At 43.4% G+C, this 26,457-nt stretch overlaps 1 protein-coding gene across 1 annotated transcript in view; it reads left to right on the top strand.

The window, feature by feature from the left end:
* Window positions 1-26,457, top strand: part of COL22A1 (collagen type XXII alpha 1 chain) — a 743,309-nt gene that overhangs the window by 656,373 nt on the left and 60,479 nt on the right. Inside the window, exons 51-55 of the mRNA XM_030219538.1 lie at window positions 6,413-6,466; window positions 13,278-13,331; window positions 20,480-20,524; window positions 25,044-25,097; window positions 25,641-25,694. Of these exons, the coding sequence (XP_030075398.1) occupies window positions 6,413-6,466; window positions 13,278-13,331; window positions 20,480-20,524; window positions 25,044-25,097; window positions 25,641-25,694 (261 nt within the window). The remainder of the gene's footprint in view (window positions 1-6,412; window positions 6,467-13,277; window positions 13,332-20,479; window positions 20,525-25,043; window positions 25,098-25,640; window positions 25,695-26,457) is intronic.

The raw sequence follows: 26,457 nt of genomic DNA, 5'->3' as shown, positions 1-26,457 counted from the left end.
AGTTCTATTCATGCAGTTTACATCAGTTGAATATCAGCTCAATACTGCTACTTTTCATTCCTGGTGATACAGCCACAAATCACTTAGCTTCAATCCAATCGCTGCAGTGTTTCACTGTCCAAAATATCACCGGCTTCAACCCAACAGGGAATCCCTGTTTCGCTTCCGCTGCATCAGGGGTTTCAATGCTCCATCTAGGATTACAATCCTGTGTCTCGTCTGCTGTATCCAAAACCAAGCAGGCAAGTGACGAAAAGACGCCTCCATCATTCTATAAATAGATCTCGCTCCTCCCACTCAGGTTCAGAGCCACCAATCAACAGTGGTCATTAACTCCAATGTCACTATCACAGTAGCACCAATCAGAAAATGGGAAACCTACCACCGCCCATTTAACCCAAAAGACCTAAAGGAAGCCGAGTGTCTGCAAAAATTATTTTTTAAAAACATACAGTGGGGGAAATAAGTATTTGATCCCTTGCTGATTTTGTAAGTTTGCCCACTGACAAAGACATGAGCAGCCCATAATTGAAGGGTAGGTTATTAGTAACAGTGAGAGATAGCACATCACAAATTAAATCCGGAAAATCACATTGTGGAAAGTATATGAATTTATTTGCATTCTGCAGAGGGAAATAAGTATTTGATCCCCCACCAACCAGTAAGAGATCTGGCCCCTACAGACCAGGTAGATGCTCCAAATCAACTCGTTACCTGCATGACAGACAGCTGTCGGCAATGGTCACCTGTATGAAAGACACCTGTCCACAGACTCAGTGAATCAGTCAGACTCTAACCTCTACAAAATGGCCAAGAGCAAGGAGCTGTCTAAGGATGTCAGGGACAAGATCATACACCTGCACAAGGCTGGAATGGGCTACAAAACCATCAGTAAGACGCTGGGCGAGAAGGAGACAACTGTTGATGCCATAGTAAGAAAATGGAAGAAGTACAAAATGACTGTCAATCGACAAAGATCTGGGGCTCCACGCAAAATCTCACCTCGTGGGGTATCCTTGATCATGAGGAAGGTTAGAAATCAGCCTACAACTACAAGGGGGGAACTTGTCAATGATCTCAAGGCAGCTGGGACCACTGTCACCACGAAAACCATTGGTAACACATTACGACATAACGGATTGCAATCCTGCAGTGCCCGCAAGGTCCCCCTGCTCCGGAAGGCACATGTGACGGCCCGTCTGAAGTTTGCCAGTGAACACCTGGATGATGCCGAGAGTGATTGGGAGAAGGTGCTGTGGTCAGATGAGACAAAAATTGAGCTCTTTGGCATGAACTCAACTCGCCGTGTTTGGAGGAAGAGAAATGCTGCCTATGACCCAAAGAACACCGTCCCCACTGTCAAGCATGGAGGTGGAAATGTTATGTTTTGGGGGTGTTTCTCTGCTAAGGGCACAGGACTACTTCACCGCATCAATGGGAGAATGGATGGGGCCATGTACCGTACAATTCTGAGTGACAACCTCCTTCCCTCCGCCAGGGCCTTAAAAATGGGTCGTGGCTGGGTCTTCCAGCACGACAATGACCCAAAACATACAGCCAAGGCAACAAAGGAGTGGCTCAGGAAGAAGCACATTAGGGTCATGGAGTGGCCTAGCCAGTCACCAGACCTTAATCCCATTGAAAACTTATGGAGGGAGCTGAAGCTGCGAGTTGCCAAGCGACAGCCCAGAACTCTTAATGATTTAGAGATGATCTGCAAAGAGGAGTGGACCAAAATTCCTCCTGACATGTGTGCAAACCTCATCATCAACTACAGAAGACGTCTGACCGCTGTGCTTGCCAACAAGGGTTTTGCCACCAAGTATTAGGTCTTGTTTGCCAGAGGGATTAAATACTTATTTCCCTCTGCAGAATGCAAATAAATTCATATACTTTCCACAATGTGATTTTCCGGATTTAATTTGTGATGTGCTATCTCTCACTGTTACCAATAACCTACCCTTCAATTATGGGCTGCTCATGTCTTTGTCAGTGGGCAAACTTACAAAATCAGCAAGGGATCAAATACTTATTTCCACCACTGTATTTGAAAAGAATGCTGACCACTCTACCCGGACGTTCAGTCCATCGGGTTCCGTCGAGTTGAAAAACAATATCCACCTCTGTTCTGCTTGACGCAATGCACGACTCATATCTCCTTGCCTCTCCTTTGTGAAGGTCTTAATTGCTCCAGTACTGTGCATCGTAAATTATCAAACAGATGATGCTCAGTCTCACAGTGGGTCACTAATGGAGCCTCCTGCTTCAAAAGCTTCAGGCAGGAACAGTGCTCCATCAATCTTGTTTTCAGACTTCTCGTGGTCTGCCCAATATATAATAGGTCACAGGGGCACCCCCACTGATTTGCAGCTTGTATTGGATTTCAGAATACATTTCTTTCTTGTTTTGGGATGAGTAAAGACGCTCCCTTCCTCCATAATCTGACACACTGAACAGTGGCCACATTTCTTGTGGGAACCCACTTCTGTGTGTCCTTTCCTTGGGGATCAAACATCGTTAGGAATTAAGAGGTCACCCAAGTTACAACCTCTCTGGTAGGAAAACAAGATGTTAGATTTCGACAAAGCGGGATGTGTTTTCAATAAATCAAAGTGTCTCCTCACCACTTTACTCAACCTGGTGGTGTTTGCATTATATTTGATCACAAAAGGTAGTCTATCTTCCTGTTGTTGAACTGCTTTATATTGTAAAAGCAACTCCCTCGGATTGTGCCATGCCCTTTTTGCTGCCTTCTTTACTAGATGGTGGGGATATCCCCGCTGGATCAATTTGTGACTTAATGTACTGGTACAGCTTTTAAACTCATGATCCAATGAACAAAGTCTCCGATATCATAGGAACTGGGCAAATGGGATATTTTTCATATGAGGGGGATGCATAATTGAAAAATGTAGTAGGGAGTTCCTATCTGTGGGTTTAGAAAACACCGTGGTTGTGAACCCATCCGTCTTCTTCTCTACCCATACATCCAAAAACGAAATGTGCTGCTCATTACTCACTGTTTCATATTTAATCTATGGGTGACATTGATTTAAGAAATCCACAAACTGTTGCAACATCTCTGTCATGCCCATCCAAATACAGAAGATAACATCTATAAAACGCTTCCAGCACTGAACATGCTGGAAGTGTATAGATGGATAGATCCACTTCTCCTCGAACATTGCCATAAATAGATTTGCTACCGTGGGGGCAAAAGTTGCCCCCATCGCTATCCCCGACTTCTGTTGAAAAAACTTAGTGTCAAAAATGAAAAAGTTCTTACTCATGGCTATATCACTTAATTTGACCAAAAAATTTGTAGGAACCAGATATGGATTAGGGCATTGTTCTAATGAATCTAGTAGTAGTTCCAGAGCTTCCTCCTGTGGTATGCTAGCGTACAATGAACAAACATCCAGAATTACCAATGTCCAATGGGGGGAACAACCTACTCCCACCTCTTGCAGAACCTGTAGAAAATGGGTTGTGTCCTTAAGATATAATTTAATTGAAAGCAAACACTTCTGCCTCGCATCACCTTATGCCTGGAACAGACTTCCCGAGCCCATACGCCATGCGCCCTCCCTGTCTATCTTCAAGTCCTTACTCAAAGCCTATCTCTTCTCCTTTGCCTTTGGCGCCTAACCACCTTCCCCATTCATGCTACCTATACTGACTACATAGTTTGTAACCTCTAGATTGTAAGCTACTTCGTGTATAACCTTTAGATTGTAAGCTACCTACACTGACTACATAGTTTGTAACCTTTAGATTGTAAGCTCTCCTGAGCAGGGACTGTCCTTCCCCATGTAAAACTTGTACAGCGCTGCGTAACCCTGGCAGTGCTATAGAAATGCTAAGTAGTAGTAGTAGTGGTAAATGTTTATCAATGTATTTACACGAACGTTCCAGCAGTGAATCTCTAGCTGAGACAATGGAGCACCCAGGAGGTTGTTCCAGGCGCTTGTGTATCTTAGGCAATAAATAAAATACCAGAATCTTGTGCTTATTGTAGTTAAAGAATTTCAATTCTCTCTCCATTAGGAAACCTTGTTTCCACCCCTCTTGCGTTACATCCGATATCAACTTTGCCACTGAAAGGGAAGGGTCAGTCGGTATTTCCACATAGTTGGTGACATTATTCAGTTGCAAATATGCCTCTTTTAAGTAATCCAATTTATCCCATATCACCACTGCCCCTCCTTTGTTCGCCCTGCAGATCACTATATTAAGGTCTTCACGCAGGGTGGTTATCACCTGCCTTTCCAAACTGGATGTGTTGAATTTAGTGTACCCCATAGACTGTTCCAACTGTTCAAGCTCTCTCAGCACCATAGTTTTAAACTATGAGTTTCCATAGAAATGGGATGTTGGATACTGGCCCGTAACTTTCAAGTTTGTCCTAGTCCAGGTTGTTTTTCTTTAGCAAAGGGTGAACCACTGCCCTTTTTAATTCTGTTGGTAGCTGCCCATTAGAAAGAGAGGTGTTCACAATTTTTGTAGTGCCTTCTATGAGGCCCATACTTGCCTGCTTCACTATCTTTGAAGGGCAGGGGTTGAGGGAACAGGTAGTTGATCGAAGGTCTCTTAGAATTTTGTCAAGGCTCTCCTCTGTAATTGGGTTAAAAGTGTCTTATCTGTCTCTGTCAGGAGGGAGCAATGAGGCTTAGGAATCCTTTTACCAAGCTGCAGGAAAAAGGGCACTGCACTAGCAGTGGGGGCTGTTTTTCCTGCGCACCAGGGCCCTTTTTACCACTCGTACTGCATGGCAGTGCAACAGGGAGCCCTTACTGCCACCCATTGAGGTGGTGATAAGGGCTCCCTCGCTAACATGTAGGTAACCTGGCAGCATGTGGCGATGCCCGATTACCGCCAGGTTATTGCCACGCAAGCCATTTCCAGGGGGTTTCTTTCCCTCCCGGAAATGGTGCAAGCTTGGGGCAGGACTACCGCCTGCAGGTATTTTAGAAAAGGCTCATCTAATGGATCAGATGGAAAGCCCCTAATAAAAGAAACGTATGCATGTAAATGCGTTAGGCACTATTTTATAAGTTTGTGCCTAAGTGATATAGGGCTTTATTCTACAAAGTTTATGCTCCTAAATATATGCTTCTAAAATTTACACTCCTAAATTTATGCTCCTAAATTGAGCATAATCTATGCTCCTACATACATTTAGGAGCATAAATTACACTCCTAAATTTAGGAGCATAAGCTTTGTAGAATAAGGGCCATAGCGTGTAACTGTAAGAGGGGTATATATGTGGGCGGTGCATGGACAGGCTGTGGGCGTGTCTCCAATTTAGGTATGTAATTTATGAAATAAGTTAGACCCTTTTACACCTGCCATAGAGCTGGTATACTGTAAATGGTCATGCCTAAATTTAGGTGCACTAATTCAGGTTTACAGTAGTATACTATACTGGCATTTTGGTGCACAGCTGCTGTTATACAATTGGCACTTAGCATCAGCAGACCTGACTTACATAGTAACATAGTAGATGACGGCAGAAAAAGACCTGCACGGTCCATCCAGTCTGCCCAACAAGTTGAGGCGCCAAGTTGTAAAATTGTCTCCTAACCCTCTCCTTCTATAATCTCGTATGCAAATTTACATGTCCTGTACTCAGTTTTGCACATGTAGGTTATAGAATACTACCAGGTATTCATGTAACATTATTAACTGGGCCATATCTGGCGCTAACAATCAATAGTTGCTGTTAATTTCAGTTGATTGGCACTAATTTGCCCTTATGTGCATAGCTGCACTTATTCATTATTCTATAAAGTTAGCATGCAATTGCAAGGACGGGGCATGCAATGGGGGGGAGGGCAGGGGCCTGCCTAGCACTTACACACTGATTTTATAGAATAAAGTTATTTACGCTATTGACATGGTATAAATGGTGACACCTAAATGTTGGTGCACAAATACTGAATTGCCATTATGGAATTCACGTTTGGCACACAATATTTTGGCACCCTGTCTTACTCTGAGCCTTAAAAGTAAATAAATAAAAAGTATGCATGATTTTCTGTATGTCGTAAATAGTGCACACTCTTCTGAAAGTATTGACATGTGTGTTTATATATAGATAGACAGATATATATTTGTAGATATAGATGTGTGTGCACATACATAAACACACAAACACACACGTGCATACTTTTCAGAATACTGCATGTTATTAACAACATATGAAAAATCATGAAATTAGGGAGGTTCATGTCGTTCCCAAATTACTTCACACACACACGCACACACATACACACACTCTCTTACACTACAAAATGGAGTTTACATTTTTTATTATAAAAACTCAAGATATAGACCTATTCAGATCATACAGAGAGGGGGACATCACATACTCTTCTGAAGGAAGCTAATATGTGTGTATTTTATTTACAGGGCATTGATGGAAAGAACGGCAAAGATGGAAAATCTGGGCCTCCTGGGGAACCAGTAAGTCATTGTTATTTTGAAATAGTATCTCCGTCCCAAATGTTAAAAATGGGCCTGGAAAGCCATTTGCTAGCTGCTTCTTTGGTGCAAAATATGCTTGACTGAGCATAGATTTGCTGATTGTCCTAGTGGCCTGTTTATATGCATCTCAGCTGTGTTTATGTTAGGGTTGTGAAGTGGCTCCAATTTTTTGGTATTATACTAATATCTGGGAGTATAATTCTCCAATTTCCATCTGGTATACAATTCACTCAAATAATATCAAACCAGATTCTTTCTAAATAAACCCTTTAAGCCTGATTATAAATACTGTAATGTGCTGAGAAACTAAACTTGACCAGCTTAAATGTGAATGTACCACGTCATACAGCCACTAGTATCTACCATCACACATAAGCTTTGCCAGTCACAATCATGAAGTCTTTATACTGATAAATCAAAAAAAAATAATAAAGGAGCCCTTTTACAAAGGCCTGCTAGGCTCTACACACATGCCAAAATGAGACTACCACCAGGCTACTGTGCCCCCCTGGCGGTAATTTCAGATTTGCTGTGCGCTCATAAGGCCTGGATGATTTATTTATTTCCTCCCATGCGCAGCTTTACCAGCAGTAATCGGCAGTTGGTGCGTGCCGACCAGTCCTTACCACTAGATCAATGGGTGGCATTAAGGGCTCAGGCCAGGTTTAGGTGTACGCTGGTTTCAGTTTTACCGCATGCCCTTTTTCCATCCCTTTAAAAAAAGCCCGTTTTTGCAGATGCAGTAAAAACTGGCTCGGCTTGCACCCAAAACATGCGCCTACACTGCCGCAGGCCACTTTTTGCCGCAGCTTTGTATAAGGGCCCCAGAATAACTTATCTTGTTCTCCTCAATCTCTGTCACAGAGACCACCATTCGCTTCTTTCCAATCTTCACCATAGCTTTTATTATAAAGGCTGTGTGCCAATAGATCTGGCTGTCCTTTGTGTTTTATTTTTTCAATTGGCTCAATTATTCAGTACCAAAATTCCGACGCAGATTCAAGTTTCACCACCTAAGTGGCTTCTTCAGAGGAAACTGAAAGAAATTCTAATATTAGAGCTTCTAAGAGTAATCCAAAACATTTTCATGAACAAATCTCCCTAGAACTCACAGCAGGAATGGTACTACATTTCTTCAAGGTGGTGACTGAAAGCCATTAGGACACTGAGTCATTTTCAATCTGAAGCCCGGGAAATCCTGGTTTACGTCATTATAAAGCAAACCAATCAATGTCCTCATTCAGACCCCCGGGGGATATTGTATTCCACTCAAAAATTAGTCTGTACTCTTTCTGCATTAGGATTTGTGCTACATTCTCACCCCTTGGGTGATGGATCTGTATTAGCACTACTAATTTTAAATCTTGAATTTGATGATTCCTAGTGAACCATCGTATAAAAGAGCATTGAATGCAAACAGGATGTGGTTCATTTCATCAAAGCCAAGGCAGAAAAGTGACAATAAGGAATTAGCATGAGTATTACCATATTCACTTACAATTTTTGAGGTTAAAAAATTGATATGTAAGCATTGGTCCGTGCTGCAGTACTACCCGCAATTAAATCAAAGGCCTAGATTTGCATATAGGAGGGGGTGACATTTAGGGGATAGTTTTATGAATGCCAATATAGTAGATTCTCACAATGATTACCAAGAATTTGTAGTAGGTCACACTCAATGCTTGCTTCAGTTCATCTGCCAGCATTTTAATATAGCGGCCGGCCTCCTCCAGCTCGCTAGCTGGATCCTGAGATAGGCCCTGAATTTCTACCAGGTGATTCTCAAGGGATTCTGTCTCTTCACCTGGCTGAGACACCATGGCAAACAACCAATCAAGGTCTTCAGTCCCCTTTAGACTACAGTAGTTGACTTCCTTCCTCCTCTTTGGCTGTACATGAGACAGGCACATAACAGGTCCCCTTTTCCTTTGTGGGGCTTCTGGACTTGAGTTGCAATTCACTCCTTTGCCCAGGCATCACTTTCACTTGCTGCCCAGCCACTTGTCTAGCTTCTGGCTTCCTGCCTTTCTCAGGGCACTTAACCTCCTTAAGCCCTTTGACTTTTGGCAGGCCACTTAACTTGCTCCCCTATGGAGACTCCTTTATCTTCCTTCCTCCTGGGGCCTTTTTGGCTACCCCAGTAGGCTGTCTGCCAGTCACCCTTTGTGACTGTTTCAGGCCCTCTTTTTGGCCTTTCCCTGTTCCTCAGCCGTGTCCCCATTGCCAAGGCCAGTAGTCCTTTGAGTTTCTGCAGGGCTAACCAGGTTTATTCTCACTCCTGGTCCCAAATGCCCATTGTGGAGTTTTACTTCTTCAGTCCTTAAGGCACACTCACTGGTCCCCCACCAGTATATGCTGGAGTACTGGATTGGAACAACTACTCCAGTTGCAGCTTACAATGTAGCAGCTTCTATTCTCAGCCTACAGCTGGAGTCTCTCACTCCCTGTGGTCTGCTGTTTATTCAGGAGCAGACCTTGTTTGAGGACACCTAGCTCCAGCTCTGGCTGTAACTTCCATTCCAAAGCAAGTTCCGGAACCGCTCCAGCTGCAGCTTCTCTAGCAGCAGTTCTACTTCTCAATAGCAAAACAGCAGCTCCAGTTCCAGCTCCACTGCTGGAGTCTGGATCAGCTTTCCTGGCTGCTCCAGCCCCAGCTACAATCTTACATTCACTTACCTACAGAAGGTTTCTCTGTTTCTGGCCAGCTTCTGCTGATTACTCTCATGTGCGGACTCCAGCTCAATCAAGCATCCAGCATTCTGCTCTTTGCAGCTCAATCTGAAGCTACGCCACACTTTCTTTCACTCTGTGCTTTAACAGTGAACAGCTCCCAATGCTTTCACACATTAAACCCCTTTTTTCATCCCATCTCTTCCACCTTGCCAACTCTCCTGGCTAGGTATGGCTTGTACAACATCCCAGACACACTCTACTGCACTTCTCTGGCCCATCGCCAGTCTTCCAGTACACTCCATACCAGAGTTTACTTGCTGTACTACAGCACTGTACGCTTTCCCAAAACCCCAAAGAAAAGAAAACCTGCTTGTCCAATGCTTACTAACTCTTATTTCTTTAGCTCTCTAAAGCAGAGCTACTCTCTTTGGCCTTTATACAGACCCCCACCCCCCCACCCCGAGCTGTAATGAGGCTCCAATCCCTGAAGATATGTGGGCTGTCTCTTCTTCAGAGACACAAAAAAATCCCCAAGCTGCCACCATATGTGATTGTGTGAGCCACAGCAAGGCACGGAGCCCTCATAAAATACAGACAGAGGGCAGTGCAATGTCAAAAGGAAAGGCTTTATTCTGTACAAAAAGGGGAATAAACAGGCCTGTTTCCTCAAAGGCCTTTCACTCTGTAAAGTCTCTTAAACATTTATGGCTCGGGCCCATCCAACAGTAGCACATGTTTAGTAGTAACTGGTGAGAATCCCAAGCTCTGCCAGCTGAAGATTTCCCCCTGATGGTAACGAACATGCTACTCTCCACAACACCGGCACCTGTGCATGCTCAGTTTTCAGTGCATGCTTGCTGCCAAGGTGGAAAGAAGCGTTTTCCCACTGGCTGAGATAATTTTTTTTGGAGGGGGGGAGAACACTTGGTGCCCACCCAATTCTTGCCCAGGCCCACCCAAAATCTGTTGTCTGGCTACGCCCCTGCTCTTAAACATAACGCTAGATCCTTGTCCCTGACAGGTTCCACATTTCAATAAATACTACATTTCCCACTTGGTTCAGGATTCCTGCACCTTGTCCCAGACAAAGGCTTCATAGGATAATATACAGTCACTTCTTCTTAAATTAGGTTCTTGTAGTCTCTCTCTTATACACTTCACCGGGTTAGTTAACATTCACTCTCTTAGCTCTGAGGTTCAAGGAAACTTCTCCTACCTCACTGAAGTGTGACCTGGCAATTACTGGATTCAGGGAGTCCTCTGCACTCAGGTTTCTGCTCTCTCTCTCTCTTTCTCTGAAACCTCTGTATCATGCCCTCTCTCACACAGACTCAGGACATTTAACACCCTCCTGGCCTGACCCCTACCCCTCTGATAGCCTTAGTCTAAGCAGACTAATGCCACCTGCTGAAAGGTGGCTGAACTGTAACCTCAGTGAGGTAGTGTTTCTAGGGATACCTGCTACTATGTCACTCACTCCCTCACAATGATATACAGCTTGATATTGTATCCAACTTGTCAACTAGATTTAAACCAATAGGTACTAGAACCGTAATGTAATCAGCATAACTGTATGTTATATAACCCTGATTTTCTACTAGTATTCCAATGAATGAATAAAAACATTAAATAAAACAGGGAAGAGTGGAGAGCCTTGTGCCACATCACAAGGATTAGATCACTTATTTGAAAGAGTATCTTTCATTTTAACTCTATCAGGCTTATTTTTGAAAAAGAAGGGCGCCTATCTTCCGACACAAATCGGAAGATGGGCGTCCTTCTCTCAGGGTCACCCAAATCGGCATAATCGAAAGCCGATTTTGGGCACCCTCAACTGCTTTCTGTCAAGGGGTCAACCAAAGTTCACGGGAGCGTGTTGGCAGCATAGCGAAGGCGGGACAGGGGCATGATTAAGAGATGGGCGTCCTCGGCCGATAATGGAAAAAAGAAGGGCGTCCCTGATGAGCACTTGGGCGACTTTACTTGGTCCATTTTTTCTTGCAACCAAGCCTCAAAAAGGTGCCCGAACTGACCAGATGACCACCGGAGGGCATCGGGGATGACCTCCCCTTACTCCCCCAGTAGTCACCAACCCCCTCCCACCCTAAAAAAAAACTTTAAAAACATTTTTTGCCAGCCTCAAATTCATACCCAGCTCCATGACAGCAGTATGCAGGTCCCTGGAGCAGTTTTAGTGGATGCAGTGCACTTCAGGCAGGCGGACCCAGGCCCACCCACCCCCACCCCACCTGTTACACTTGTGCTGATAAATGTGAGCCCTTCAAAGTCCACCAGAAACCCACTGTACCCACATGTAGGTGCCTCCCTTCACCCGTAAGGGCTATGATAGTGGTGTACAGTTGTGGGGAATGTGTTTTTTGGGGGGTTTGGGGGGCTCAGCACACAAGTTAAGGGAGCTATACACCTGGTAGCAATTTCTGATGTCCACTGCAGTGCCCCCTAGGGTGGCCAGTTGGTGTCCTTGCATGTGAGGGGGACCAGTGCACTACGAATGCTGGCTCCTCCCACGACCAAATGGCTTGGATTTGGTCGTTTCTGAGATGGGTGTCCTTGGTTTCCATTATCGCTGAAAACCGGGGACAACCATCTCTAAGGTCAACTGTATTGTCGAAACGAAAGATGGCCACCCATCTTGTTTCGATAATATGGGTTTCCCCGCCCCTTCATGGAGCCATCCTGCGAGGACGGCCCCAGGAAAACTTGGGCGCCCCGTTCAATTATGCCCCTCCACAGCATCTAACTGTTTAAAAAGATGAATACCAACTGAGCACAATCCCTGTAATGTCTATATTTTCCAGAATTCAGATTAAATTGTATGATCCACCAGGTTGAATGCCGTGGACAGATCAAACTTCAGCACCAAGGCACATTTTTCCTCACTAAGTAAAGATCTAGCCTGATCCAATGGAGAACCTATCACAGTTTCTGTACTATGTGCTGATCTAAATCCTGATTGAGAGTGATGCAACACACCATGTAGATCCAGATAATGCCCCAATTGTTATGCATCCAACCTGGGATGGAAGCCACTGGTCTATAATTAGAAAGTAACTGATAAGATTCCTTCTGATTCTTTATTATAGGCATAATAATTATTTTCACCCAATAAACAGGAAAAGTGCCCACTGCCATATGAAATTGTATCCAACTAATAAAATGTACTAAGGGCCAAACTAATAACATTTATAGGGCAAACATTAAGAAGGCAGTAGGAGCTGACTTATTTATTAAATAAAGGCTTAAAATACAATCTACTTATGGCTTTTTATAGTAACACCCAAACACACCTCCAGCACCGCCTATCCTAAATGCAACTGAAATATATGTACTGTATGAACATCATCTCCTGAATTCTATATATGGCACTCAGAATTGTGGGGGCAAATTTCGGCACGCACCCAATTTGTTCACAGAATTTCATTGAATAATGAGCCAATCAGTGCTGATAATTGGGCCCTAATAATTATCAGTTCTAATTGGAACTAATTGAAATTTATATGTGCATATTTACACATGACCCCAAAAAAGGGGCACAGCCATGGGAAGGTCATGGGCAGATCAGGGACATTCCTGCAATTTAAGCGCACTGTTATAGAAGGAGGATCTGCGCCTAATTTAGGCGTGAGGATTTATACCAGGGTTTCGTCAGTGTAAGTCCTCGCGTCTAAAGGTGGGTGCAGGTCCTGGCATTAAGTGCTGTTTTATAAACGGCACCTAACTTTGACCACTGTTTATAGAATAGCGTTTAGTGCGGGGGGGGGGGGGGGGGTTGGTGCCATTTATAGAATTTTGTCCCATGTATATTATTAATCATATTGAGGGAGGACAGTTTTCAAAAGGACAATTTGTGCACGTTAAATCACTGTTTATGTGGGTAAATAGCTTTGAAAACTACCCTCCTTATTTGTTATACTTTTATCAGTTCAGGTGTTAACTGTGTCCCTATAAAGAACTATTTAGCAGCTTATCCTTCTGTCTATAAACAGCAATTCTCAGCAAGCAGTATTAAACAGAGTTAACTTAAATCAGCAAGCTCAAAATAAATTTGTCACCCAGGAAGATCTTTCCAACAGGAATTATCATTTCTTTTAATTAGGGGCCGGTAGGAGAACTTGGTCTTCCAGGCAGAGAAGGGCCCCCAGGGTTACCTGTAAGTATTACACTAAAATGTTTGGCTACCTTGCAGCATAGTGACTTTTGGAATACTGATATTGGCTACACAGACCCTTGGTTCACTACAAGCAGCCATACAGAACTCTGGTAGTCCTATCTATTTTCTTGGTGCCATAGTCCAAGGCTGCTACTGCAAAGCACAATATTTCAATGATGAGCACTGTACCTGTTGATCAAGTGCATTTGGACAAAGAGAGAGAGAGAGAGATGTTTGTTAGTTTTCTTGTAAAATTTAAAGTCTCACATGTTTGAACTTCCTGAAAGAGTTTAACAGTGAAATCCATATATATATATATATATATATATATATACTTTTTTCATACTATAATGTAGTAATTTAAGAAAAACAAAGACTTCCAATGTATGTATGTGTATGTATATATAGATACTAGTAAAACAGGCCCGTTTCTGACACAAATGAAACTGGCACTAGCAAGGTTTTTCTCGGAGTGTGTATGTTTGCGAGAGTGTGTGTGAGAGTGACTGTGTGTGAGAGAGAGAGAGAGAGTGAATGTGCGAGTGTGTGAATGTGATAGAGAGAGAGTGAGACTGCTGGGTGCGAGTGTGTCTCCTCTGTCCCCTGCCCCTCCTCCAGCCACCCAGCGATTCTCCTCTCTCCCCTGCCCCCCCTCCAGCCACCCAGTGATTCTTCTTTTTCCCTTGCCCCCTTCCAGCCATCCACCGATTCTCCTTTTACCCTTGCCCCCCCTCCAGCCATCCACCGATGCTCTTCTCTCCCCTGCCCCCCTCCAGCCACCCAGCGATTGTCCTATCTCCCCTGCCCCCCCTGCAGCCACCCAGCGATTCTCCTATCTCCCCTGCCTCCCCTCCAGCCACCCCTCCAGCCACCCAGCGATTCTTCTCTTTCCCCTGTCCCCCCTCCAGCCAACCTGCGATTCTCCTCTCTCCCCTGCCCCCCCCTCCAGGCACCCAGCAATTGTCCTTTCTCCCCTGCTCCCCTTTCAGCCACCCAGAGATTCTCCTCGCTCCCCTGTCCCCCTCCAACTACCCATCGAGTCTCCTCGCTCCCGTCAAAGCGGCCGCGTCTTTAAAAGTCCTGCCCGTTTGTAGCCTTCCCTTCAACTTCGTTCCCTCAGAGTCCCGCCTTCTGACGTCATTTCCTCTTTCCGCGAGGGCAGGACTCTGAGGCAACGAACTGGAAGGGAAGGCTATAGACATTGAGGTTGTGCCTCGTGCTGCTATCCTGTGATTGGTCAGTGCTGTTTCTGACGAACCCGGAAGTTCGTGACATCTGTACAGGAGATGGATACAGCAGGAGCACGAACCCTTCAAAGCTTCACTGCCACGGAGTCAGCTTCAGAATGTTGGAGGTGCTTTTTATTATATAGGATAATTACTCAGTTTCTATTGATACACTTTTTTTCATACTGTAATGTAGTAATTTAAGAAAAACAAAGATTTCCAATGTAGGTTAATAAATAGAAATAAATCAAAACATAGACAAGAAAATAAGATGATACTTTTTTATTGGACTAGCTTAATACATTGTTTGATTATCTTTCGAAGGTAACCCTCCTTCTTCAGATTATAAATAAGCAAATGTTGGCAAACATCAGTATATAAGTGAAACACAAAGGCATTTCAATGGCAGTCTCACAGGCAGAGGGAGGGGTGGCTTAGGTGAGAAACAGGGGGAGCTGGGTGAATAAGAGACAGGGAGAAATGGATGGTAGATAAGAGGGTGACAAAATTTTATGGTTTACTAGTAAAAAAGGCCCGTTTCTCACACAAATGAAAAGGACGCTAGCAAGGTTATCATGTAATGGCGATTATGTTTTTAAGGGAACCGTTAGGAGAAATGTTCTGTCATGATAAGTAATAATTGGGAAGGGTGTATAATGAGTAATATGCTCCAGGGGTATAAGATACGGATTGTTTTATCTTTGTTTTTTTTTTTGTTTTAATCTTTCTTTTTTTGTGATTTTTATTTATAGTATCTTTTAAAAGATAAAGAGTACGCAGACTCCATCCATGCCCAGCATTTCTCCTCTCTTCCCTCCCCTCCATCCACGTGGATCTCCTTACTGACTTCCTTCCCCTCCATCCATCCAAGTCCAGCAACTCTCCATTCTCCCCTGCCCTCTCCTCCATCCACCCTTATCCAACAAATTTCCTCTCTCCTCTGCCCCCTCCATTCATCCATCCATGTTCAGCAATTCTCCTCTCTCCCCTGCCCTCCCCTCCATCCATGTCCAAGAACTCTCCATTCTCCCCTGCCCCCATTCATCCATCCATGTCCAGCAATTCTTCTCTCCCCCCTGCCCTCCCCTCCAACCATCCATGTTCAGCAATTCTCCTCTCTCCCCTGCCCTTCCCTCCCATCCATGTCCAGGAACTCTGCATTCTCCCCTGCCCTCTCCTCCATCCACCCACATCCAGCATATTTCCTCTCTCCCCTGCCCCCATTCATCCATCCATGGACAGCAACTCTCCATTCTCCCCTGCCCTCTCCTTCATCCATCCATATCCAGCAACTCTCCATTCTCCCCTCTCCTCCATCCATCCATATCAGCAAATTTGCCCCTGCCCTCCCCTCCTGTCCTGTCCAGCAATCTCTTCTCTCCCCCTGCCCTCCCCTCCTCTCTTGTTCAGCAATCTCTTCTCCCCCTGCCCTCCTCTCCAATTCCAGCCATCTCTTCTCTCCCCCTGCCCTCCCATCCATGTCCAGAGATTCTCCCTGCCCTCCCTCAGCTCCCTTCCCCCCCCCCCCCCCCCCCCGGCGTGTTTAACCCTTTTACTTTCAGGCGCAGCGAAGACAGTGAAGAGGACAACACAGCTTCTCCCTTCCCTCACACAGTGTCCCGCCCTCGCGGAAACAGGAAATGCATCATCGCAGAAGAATCAGACTGTGTATATGTACATATATGCATGTGTACATAAATCACCATTCAATAAAGTGAATTGATAAACATGATCTATACTCAAATATGTAAATATAGTGTTATATACACTCAAATATATATGTACATGTATATGTATGTCCTCATAGGTTATATCTGCAATCTCTTGAACAAAATCTAGGTCTGTAATGATGAAAGGTGAAAATGGACAACAGGTGTATTTATAAGAAAGGACAAAAGTGAAGTCCACTATTTAGACCATGAGGTATCAAGCTGTGTAAATCAAAAATAAGTCTCTGCTCTTCCCATGGAAGAAAATTGTCCAAGTTGCCTCTTTTCCAATTTCTCTTGAAAGCTTTAAACACCAAAAATCTCAAGTCTGTTTGTGTATCTCTTGTGGGACCTTTGAGTTCTCCGCTTTTGCGGATTTTCCTGGAACTGTTTCCAACAGTGACCAGTCCAGGTTACAAATACCTGGCAGAGAGTCCCTAAAAGTAGCAAGATTCCATGTCCTTAATCCAAAGAATGAGCAGTGGCTGCTGAGCACACCTATAATCTTGGCAGCTAGAGGGTGTATGTGTATCACAATTCTGGGAGGTCTTTCCACGTGTCTCCCTCAAATAGAATATCAAAACACCTCTTCTTATCTTGCATAGCAGCTTTCAGGACTAGTCAGCATACTTTCTGCCAGATTCTGCTGGAGCTGATTTGCACATTAACTTGGCAATGCGGCTTCAGAGCTTTGTGTGCAATGTCTACATGGAAAATGTTTGAGCAAATATGTTTGAAATTGAAATGGTGTGTACGTGAGATTTGCTTGCGGAAAATGAAGTGTGCTGACATGCAGAATGCTGAAGCTAGATCTAAATTTCAAGCAAATGTAAGGCAAAAAGGTACAAAATAATTTGGAGGCTAGAGTAGTGGGATAAGAACCAAGGAAGCGAGAGTTCAAATGCTGCTTCCCCCACTACACTTATGACCTTGAGTATATCATTTCACTCTCCGTTGTCTCAAACAAAAACTTAAGGCATGATGTATTAATGTGTATTGTCATTTTGGGTATAGTAATACATTTTAAACTGATTTAATGCAAACCCAATATTGTCAAAGGGACCTATTTACTAAGATGCACTCAAGTTTTGCATCTAACATGCACTAACAGCTGAAGTTTGGTGCATTTCGTGCAGAACCTCTGGTTAACAGTTGTGGCGTTTCCAGCACTTTGAGAAAGACAGCTGCATAGTTAATGCAAAGTAATGATACTATCACATATTACCAGCACAGCAGATAACATAGAATGTTCTTAGCTATACTTTAAAAGTGTAGCTAATTGGACCACATTTTCTGCCTTTGTCAGCAGTTAACACACAGTAATGACCTTAATATTAACTGCAAGGTGCAGAATCCACACATTTCCTACATCTAATAGGAATTTCCATGGTAGGTATTTAGAGCGTCAATTAGTATGCGGTATATTAACTATTAAGGTAGTGACTTGTTGTTAGCGAATATGAAGTGTTAAATCCCTAGTGTTGTTTAATAAATGGGCCTCTAAGCAAATAACTCGGATTCAACAGGTTAATGCATATTAGTAAATCAGGGTCTTAGATTGTAAACTCTCTCAGACATGGAAGAACCTGAAATGTAACTTATTTATTTTCATTGGTACCATATATACTCAATTACAGGTTGATCCCACGCATAAGTCAAGGGCAGTTTCAAGCCTAAAATTGGTCAAAATTCCTGTCACCGTGCATAAATCATACAAGGAGTGACACGAACTGCACATACTGCAGCAGGACATATTTATCCACTCCTACCCTAGCTAAGATAGTATTTAACCATCTCTCTGACCTCATGTGCATCTTTCTTTAAATTAGTCACCTTACTTTCTAACACCTCTTACTCTCTTACTTATGTTCCATCTTTGCTGTCAATTAAAATGTTCTATTATGTGTTGTGTTGACATTGTAAGTAATATATTATGCCATAGTTTGTATTGTTTTTTGTAATTGTCTATTGCTTATGTTTGACTTATTCTTACTATACCACCATGAGTGAATTCCTTCAAAAAGGCAGTAAATAAATCCTAATACATAAATAAATAAAGTCGAGGCTTCCCTCTAGCCCTCACCTGGGCCATCACATCTCTCTCCCTCCATCCCATCTCTGATGTCCAAAATTGCTCCCTCTCTCCCTCCCCTCCTTCCGCCAGCCCGCATGTTCAGCGTGTCAATCCCAACCGCCATGGCCATGGCTTCAAAAGTAGCTGCTATAGATCCACAGCAGTGCAGTGATCCTCCTAGGCTGTTTGCTTCCTGCCACAAAGAACTCTCTCTGATTCACCCCGCACCCTCTGACTCAACTTCCTGTTTGGCAGGACAAATCAAGAGTGCTTCAGGGCAAGAAGCAAGCAGCCTAGGAGGACTGCTGTGCACTGCTGTGGCTCTACAGCAGCTATGTGAAGGTACACAGCTAGGGCGCTGGGCATTGACACTCTGAACCCGAGGGCTAATGGAGGGAGGGGAGGGAGCAATTTTGGACCCTGAAGATGGAAGGGAAGGAGAGAGAGGTGCTGGCCCTAGGATCAAGCTGCCAACAGGATTGTGGGGGTGCTAAATTGTCAGCCTCATAAATAAGACAACCCCATTGTTTTTAAGTGATATTTTTAGTCAAAATTTCTTGACTTATAGTTGAGTAAATAGAGTAGCTCAAAGTGAGTTAAATTCAGGTGCAAGAGATATTTGCCTGTCCCCAGAAGGACCTCATTTACTAATGGAAACTAAAGAGTTAATGTATATTAACATAGCATTGAGTTAATTGCATAGGGGAAATTCAATAATTGTGTGCCTATCTATCTATAAGTGCTCAGAGGGTGCCTAATAGGCGCATGTTTTATAAAGGAAAGTAGGAACCTCCTTATCTTTAGAGAATACTAGCATAACCCACTATATATAGGCTTAGGCGCAAGCACTTATGTCAGCTGTACTGCTGATGTAAGTGTGTGCAGGTAAGTGCCAGTTTAAGTGTGTAGCTTATAGCATTCTATACACTACAGTGTGTAAATGTATACTCTGCCCAGAATCTGCCCCTGTGTACGCCCACATTCAAACTACACACTATCCCCTGCATTCTATAAATGGCAACTAAAGCTGCACACGCAAATCAGCACACATAGACGATTTGCACGTGAAACGTAGTTGCTTAACAAGCCAATCAGTGCCAATAATTGATCATTAACAAGCAATTATCAGCACTAATTAGAATTTATGTGTGCAACTTTCTAAGTGTATCCTGTAAAGTGGTGTGCATAAATTCTAATGCACAGATCACAAAAGGGGCATGGCCGTGGGAGGGGTATGGGGTATGGGCTTGTCATGGGTGTTCCTAAGAATTATGCACACTTTTATGGAATATGCCTGATTCACCTAAGTTAGGTATAGGCATTTACACCAGGTGTTCGTTAGTGTAAACAGTTGTGCCTAAATTTTAGTCGCAGGGACAGATGCTACGAGTATTCTATAAACTGCACCTAACTTTAGGTGAGATTTATAGAATAGCACTAATCATGGGGGGGGGGGGGGGGGTTGGTGCCAATTTTTTAGGTACCATTTATAGAATTTGGTCCTATGAAAGAAAAGTGCATACTTACAGAAGAGCACACATAAGCACATGTAACTTTCCTTGAGTAGGGGGTTGAAAAGCTGGTTCATCAGATCTGAATCAGTATTTTCACACAGTTTAGAAATGGTGCATTTCTAGTTCAAAATGTTAATTTCTGGAAAGGAATGAAGACCAACAACAAATTGTGTAAACAAAACCGTGGGCTAAAAGTGGTGTGAAAAATGTGGCCACTTCTTATATAGATCAAAAAGAAGTCTAAAATGTTTTTAGCAGAATGTTTGTTTATACTAATTTTTTTTAATGTGAACTATCTTCCTAAAGTTGCAGAAGATTACATTCTTTTTGAGCCACAGTTGTGCTACTTCAAAATTGTGCAAACAAACTAATTGCGCTCCTCCTTTTGCCCTCTTTTCATCCAAAACCTAAATCTTATTCATAATTTTATCCTCCTATTCAGCTTCAACTGAAATTTCCATTCCATTTACTGCTCTGAAAGTGACTTCCAGACAGGGAAACTGCCTTATTCGAAGAGAATACAGTCAGTGGGAATGCAAATACTGAGCTGATCAAAGACGACTTTTATCAAATCAAAGGCATAGCTATGGTGGTTGAAAGTTGTTGTGTTTATTCTCATTTGTAGGGGTTCAAGGGGCATCGAGGAGATACAGGAGCACCTGGTGCCAGAGTAAGTAATGACTATGTTTCTATTGCACAGGACATGTTCCCATGTGGAGTAAAAATCTGTTTGGGCAGGGCTCATTGGTAATAGGGTACGATGGCATGCTTAGCACTTGGATTTGATTCATGAGTCAGGACTCAGCTCCCCAGACAACCCTCCCCAGATATAGCATTGGGAGGGAGGTTTTCTTAGTCATCATGCAATAGTCACACTTAGGGCCTTTAACCAAAGGGCAATAGGGCTACCGCCAGCTTGGCATGCAGCAAATCAGCCATACAACCGTTCTCACCCAGGAGCCCAGCGGTAGTTCCAGTTTTCCCATGTACCATTTCTGGTGCTAAAAAATACCTTTATATTTTCTACTGCCAGGGAGGTATGCCCGAAGGAGCCCTCACCACCTCCCAAATAGAAGGTGGTAAGGGCCCCAGTAATAAATGACCTCGCACCAATTTTTTAATTACCAAACAGCCATTTACTGGCCCTTAAAAATGGCATTTTTACCGGCAGTGGTAAAGGGTGGCTTTGCTGCGTGGCAGTCCCACACACCAACGGGGGTCACATTTTACCACCGTTTGATAAAAGAGCCCTTTAGGGGGAAATTTTATAAGTAAAGTGAGCATGTAAGTTGTTATAACATTGCCCTTGCATATACATGCATAAAGATCAGCACTAGGAAATCATACCACCTACTTTTATATGATATATGTGTAGGTGTTTCTGGGAATGGGATCAGCATTTATTTATGTATTCTGTTTTGTTAAATGGACTCTACTTCCTATTTGTATGTTTGTTGTTTTTTGCAATCTCTTATAATATACTTGCATGATCACCAGTTCTTACTAGCAGATATGGAGAACAAATCTTGGGTTGTTATGGTCCTTGTTTTAGAAGAACCTCCATGTGTAAATGTCGATTTCAGAAAGTTGCTATTACATGTGGAGATCCACACCATACAGAGATTCCAGTGGGGTGTGGTTAAAACAGGACTTGAGCAGGACAAAAATTTACATGTGTTTTCCCCATTTTACAAAGAAAATACATGTTGATGGGAAAAAATCTCTTCCCTCATCTGTTTATCAAATTCTTCCTTCTTCAATTCTCCCACTTATTTTCCAGCACTCTATCATATCTCCCCATTTCTTCTCTTCATATTTGTGTCTCACTCTCCTTTACTTAGTTCATCCATTTCTCTTTCATCTCCCTTCTTTTTCTTTTTCAGTCCTTTCCCTCCTTAATTCATTATCCTCCACTGTTCCATCCCCTTCTATTGTTCCCTTATCTATTTCTCCCCTCATATCCCGTCCTCCCATTTTTCGCTTGTCTTTCTTTTCCTCTCTTGATGCTCCCATCCCTCAGCCCCATATTCTTTAGAACAGCAGTCACAGCACAGCCCAGAACCATCTGCCACATAACCTGGGGCCCCAAGATTCTCCCCTCGATCCAACCATCACTTCCTGCTGCTTCATCTTTCTCCCTTTAAGATCATGAGGAGTAGTGACATGGCAGCAGCATGAGTCACAGGATGTGAGAATGGATGCTGTACAGCTTGCTCCTGCTGGTCCACTGTTAAAAGAGGTGGGTTGACAGGCATATGTGGCATTTCATCCATTCCCAGACCCAGCAGCCCATACTGCTGCCACCACTGCCCCTCCTCATGATGTCAAAGGGAGAAGAGTGAGGCAGTCAGGGCAGCAGGAAGGGGTGGATGGATTGAGAAGAGCACTTCAGTGCCCTGGACTTTATGGAATATGGCTATAGGCACCAATCAACCAACAGACAGTGTAAGCATGCAGCAAAAAGGCAACATTACTTAGTGCCAGCACAAATTGCTTGAAAAAATGCCCTAGATTTAGGCCACTCAGTGGCAGGATTAAATCTACTCTGGGTAATGTTGGCGTGCTCTACAAAATAAGTATATTCAGTGGCCCTGAAGATACATATAAAGTTAAACACTTGTGCTAGTGCTTAAATTAATGCAATGACCACACTGGATGAAAATTGACTGTATGTATACAGATATAGAGATATACACATACAGTATACACATATACATATAGCGATAGCCCCATCTGTCCAGAAGCAGCTTTAAATGACTATATGGGATAATCTGTGATCTCAGTTAGAACTATACTTTAGTACCATGAAACCTGCCCTGGCAAGAAACCTAGAAATTAGACAAACAAGAGAGGGCATTTCTGATTTTGCCACAAGCCACAGTAGATATGTTCTAGGAAAACAAAATCATGTTGGTGAGATGACTACACAAAATGACATCTAAGGGTATCTGATGCTCTAGGCAAAACTTTAGCTGTGTACTCCCCCACTGCTTCCTCCATGGACAGCTCAAAGCTAAAGGCCTCCACCCAATTATTACTACCACGGTGTGCAGCATCTCTCTACTTCATTTCCTCTTTCATCTCCAGCATTTCTCTCTTCCACCCCCACCCCCAGGTCTCTAACATCTGTCTCTTCCACACCCCGGTGGTCTCCAGCATCTCTCTTGTTCCATCCTTCTTTCCACCTCCCCTTTGCTCTGCAAGGTGTTCAGGCCTTACCTCCCTTCCTCTGGGGTAGCGATATGGCAGTCGGCAGCTGTAGAAGATATTATCATGGCCAACGCAGAGCTTTGAGCATCTGTGCATGTTCAAGCCCTGCCAACTCCTGCCCTCTCCAAATTTCCTGTTTTGGAAGGAGTGGGAGCTGGCAGACCTTGAGCATGCATAGATGCTCAAGGTCCTGCAGCAGCCACCATGCATTTTCTGTAGCTGCCAACTACTGCGTTGTTGCCCTAGAGGAAGGAAGGTAAAGCCTGAACACCTCAGGTGGCAGAAGAGGAGGGAAGGAAGGAGAGGGAACTTGGAGACCAAGTGCCAATGTAATGCTGCCCCCTAAATTGTGCCACTCTAGGCATTCATCTAGTCTTCCTAGTGGACAGACTGGCACTGGAGAAGTAACCTAGTGGTTAGAGCATCAGGCTTACAACCAGAGAGACCTGGTTCAAATTCACTGGTACTGCTTGTGATCTGGGGCAAGTCCGGTAACCCTCCATTGCCTAAGGTACAAACTTAAATTTTAAACCCACTGGCCATAGGAAAAGACCTATTGTACCTGAATGTAACTCACTTTGAGCTACTAATTGAAAAAGGAGTGGCCTAGTGGTTAGAGTGGTGGACTTTGGTCCTGGGGAACTGGGTTCGATTCCCACTGCAGGCACAGGCAGCTGCTTGTGACTCTGGGCAAGTCACTTAACCCTCCATTGCACCAGGTACAAATAAGTAACTAAGCTCCATTGAGCCTGCCATGAGTGGGAAAGTGTGGGGTACAAATAAAAAAATAAAGTATTACAACTTTTTCCAGTCCAACAGCACTTGTTCTATGCTGTACCATTATAGAAACAGAAAAATGTAGACAGATAAAGAACATTTGGCCTATCCAGTCTGCCCATTCATGGCTTATACTCTCCCTATCCTATGTACTTGTCCCACGCGCTCTTGAATTCAGATACTGTTTTTGTCTCCACCACTTCCACCGGGTGGCCATTCCACGAATTTGCCACCCTTTCCATGAAGAAGTATTTCCTCAGGTTACTTCTGAGTCTATCCCCTTTCACCATCATCCTATGCCAGAGCTTTCTTTGAACTGAAAGAGACTCGCCTCCTGTGCATTTATTCTGCGTAGATATTTAAATGTCTCTCTCATATCTCTTCTCTCCCACCTTTTTTTCCAAAGTATACATATTGAGATCTTCAAATCTGTCCCCATACGCTTTGACAAAGACCACTGACCATTTTTAGTAGCTACCCTCTGGACTGACTCCATCCTGTTTGTATCTTTTTGAAGGTGCAGTCTCCAGGATTGTACACAATATTCTAAATGAGGTCTCACCTGAGTCTTATACAAGGGCACCATCACCTCCTTTTTCCTACTGGCCTTCACTCACTGTAGAGAATCATTGAAAAGGTCAGACAGCGGAGCTGCTAGAACTTCCCTAAGTCCTTCAATACCTTCAGATGTATGCCATCTGGCCTCATCGCTTTGTCCACCTTTATTTTAACCAGCTCCTCACAAACACAGTCCTTTAAAAATTGTTCAGGGACTACCACCCCTCCATTCCTATTTATCTATAAGGGTGCAAGAGATGTCTAGGTCAGGGGTTCTTAATCAGTTATGCAGGAAAAGATAAACAAAGTGCAGAGAAGAGTTTTGAAATCTGAGGCAATTCATCAAAACTTTCTAGAGGGAGTAAAGGCAGTTTTTGGACACTAATTGGTAGCATTACTGTGTACTGTTGGAATTCTAGTGACTTGTTAACAGCACTTTTAGTGGCTAACAGAGACATATGTAGCTGTTTGTGGTCACTAGTGGACATATGGTCTAGGAATGGGGTGCTAAGGGTTTCACTGAGCTGTTAAAGGGGTGCGGAAACCAAAAAAGGTTAAGAACCCCTAGTCTAGGGTAATCTGTGTATAATACAGAACCATGAACTATCTGAGATGCTAACTTCCTCTTCCACTCTTCTTTGAAGGGAGAATCAGGTGTGTCTGGTCCACCAGGACGGGAAGGTTTGCCAGGGAAAGACGTAAGTATGCTGCTCACAACAAGAATCAGACCTCTTTCATATAGTTTGTTGAAGATATCAGATCTACCAAAAATGAACTCCAACCATCACCATATATGATACCGGAAGTAATAAAGGTTTTTCACCAAATCTGACAGTTAAAAAGCATTCATCTTAATACAATTCATCTATTTTATCTATGGTTGAAGATTCTTGTGGCACCCAGTTGTAGACTTGCCCCTTTTCCTGACTCTCCTGAAGCAAACTCTCTAAAGCACATTACTACTATATACAGAATAAGCATCACATGATTGGGTTCCATTTCATTCTTAATCACCCTTTCTATAGAATTATAAGGATTTCCTAAAGGAACAATGCATATCCCTAGAAGTATCTTGCTCTTTCTGTCTATAGATAGGAGGAGAGAGAGAGGAAGATACTTCATTGCCCTGTAACAAGACTGGGCACAAACACACCCTCACAGCCTCACACCCTTTTGCCATAGAAGCTGGAGCATTTATTCCAACAAAATTTACAAAGTGAATGGTTTGCTTTTTACTCTAGGGTGATCCAGGACCTCCAGGACCTCAGGGGCCTCGAGGACTTAGGGGACAACAGGTGAGATTCTACAAATGGAAGCTTACAAAACAGAAATTTTGCAGCTAGAAATCAACAAAAGGAAATAGAAGCAACTGTGGACTTTACAGTTCTGGGAGATGCTAATATCTTAGTTGGGATGATCTCTTCCTTTTATATAAATGTTGCAAGGTAATTTTTTTCATAGGCTGATTTCATTGGGCTCTGGACTTTTGTGATGCTCTTACCTAATGGTTTCTAAGTCTGGTGACCAGGTGGTGCTTTTGGTCATCTGGCAATTTTTAACATAACCGCCAATCCATTGATGTCTGTATGGTCACTTCTAGCAGCTTATAAATGTCAGCATATTCCTGTCAGCTAGCCTGCAGGCTGCTATTCTAATATGAAGTCTTAACAGCTGAGTAAAAATCAATCATTGCAATCACTGTGTTACCTGAACAATCTATCTCATTTCTGCAGATAAGAATTGCTTTATTTCAAAACAGTCAATCATTGCATTATACCAAATGGCATGGTAGAATTTGCATTTATATAATAACTTTCAATCAAATGAGAAGTGATCTGCAGTACAGTGCACTCCATTTAAGTGCATGTCGGATAAGCGCATGCTCTGTTTAACTGCATGCCGTACTTTGGTCCCATTTTTGGCGTCATCAATTTCTATGGGGACAAACTGGTTTAGCGCACCACTGATAAATGCAAGATTCGCTTATATGCATGATTTAAGACCGCTCCTCTGCAGGAAAGACCCCGTATAAGCGCACACACGGAATATGGAAGCCGA

Source organism: Microcaecilia unicolor, chromosome 1 (genome assembly GCF_901765095.1).
Source record: "Microcaecilia unicolor chromosome 1, aMicUni1.1, whole genome shotgun sequence".
Lineage (NCBI taxonomy): Eukaryota > Metazoa > Chordata > Amphibia > Gymnophiona > Siphonopidae > Microcaecilia > Microcaecilia unicolor.
This window is presented reverse-complemented; position numbering and strand designations above follow the sequence as displayed.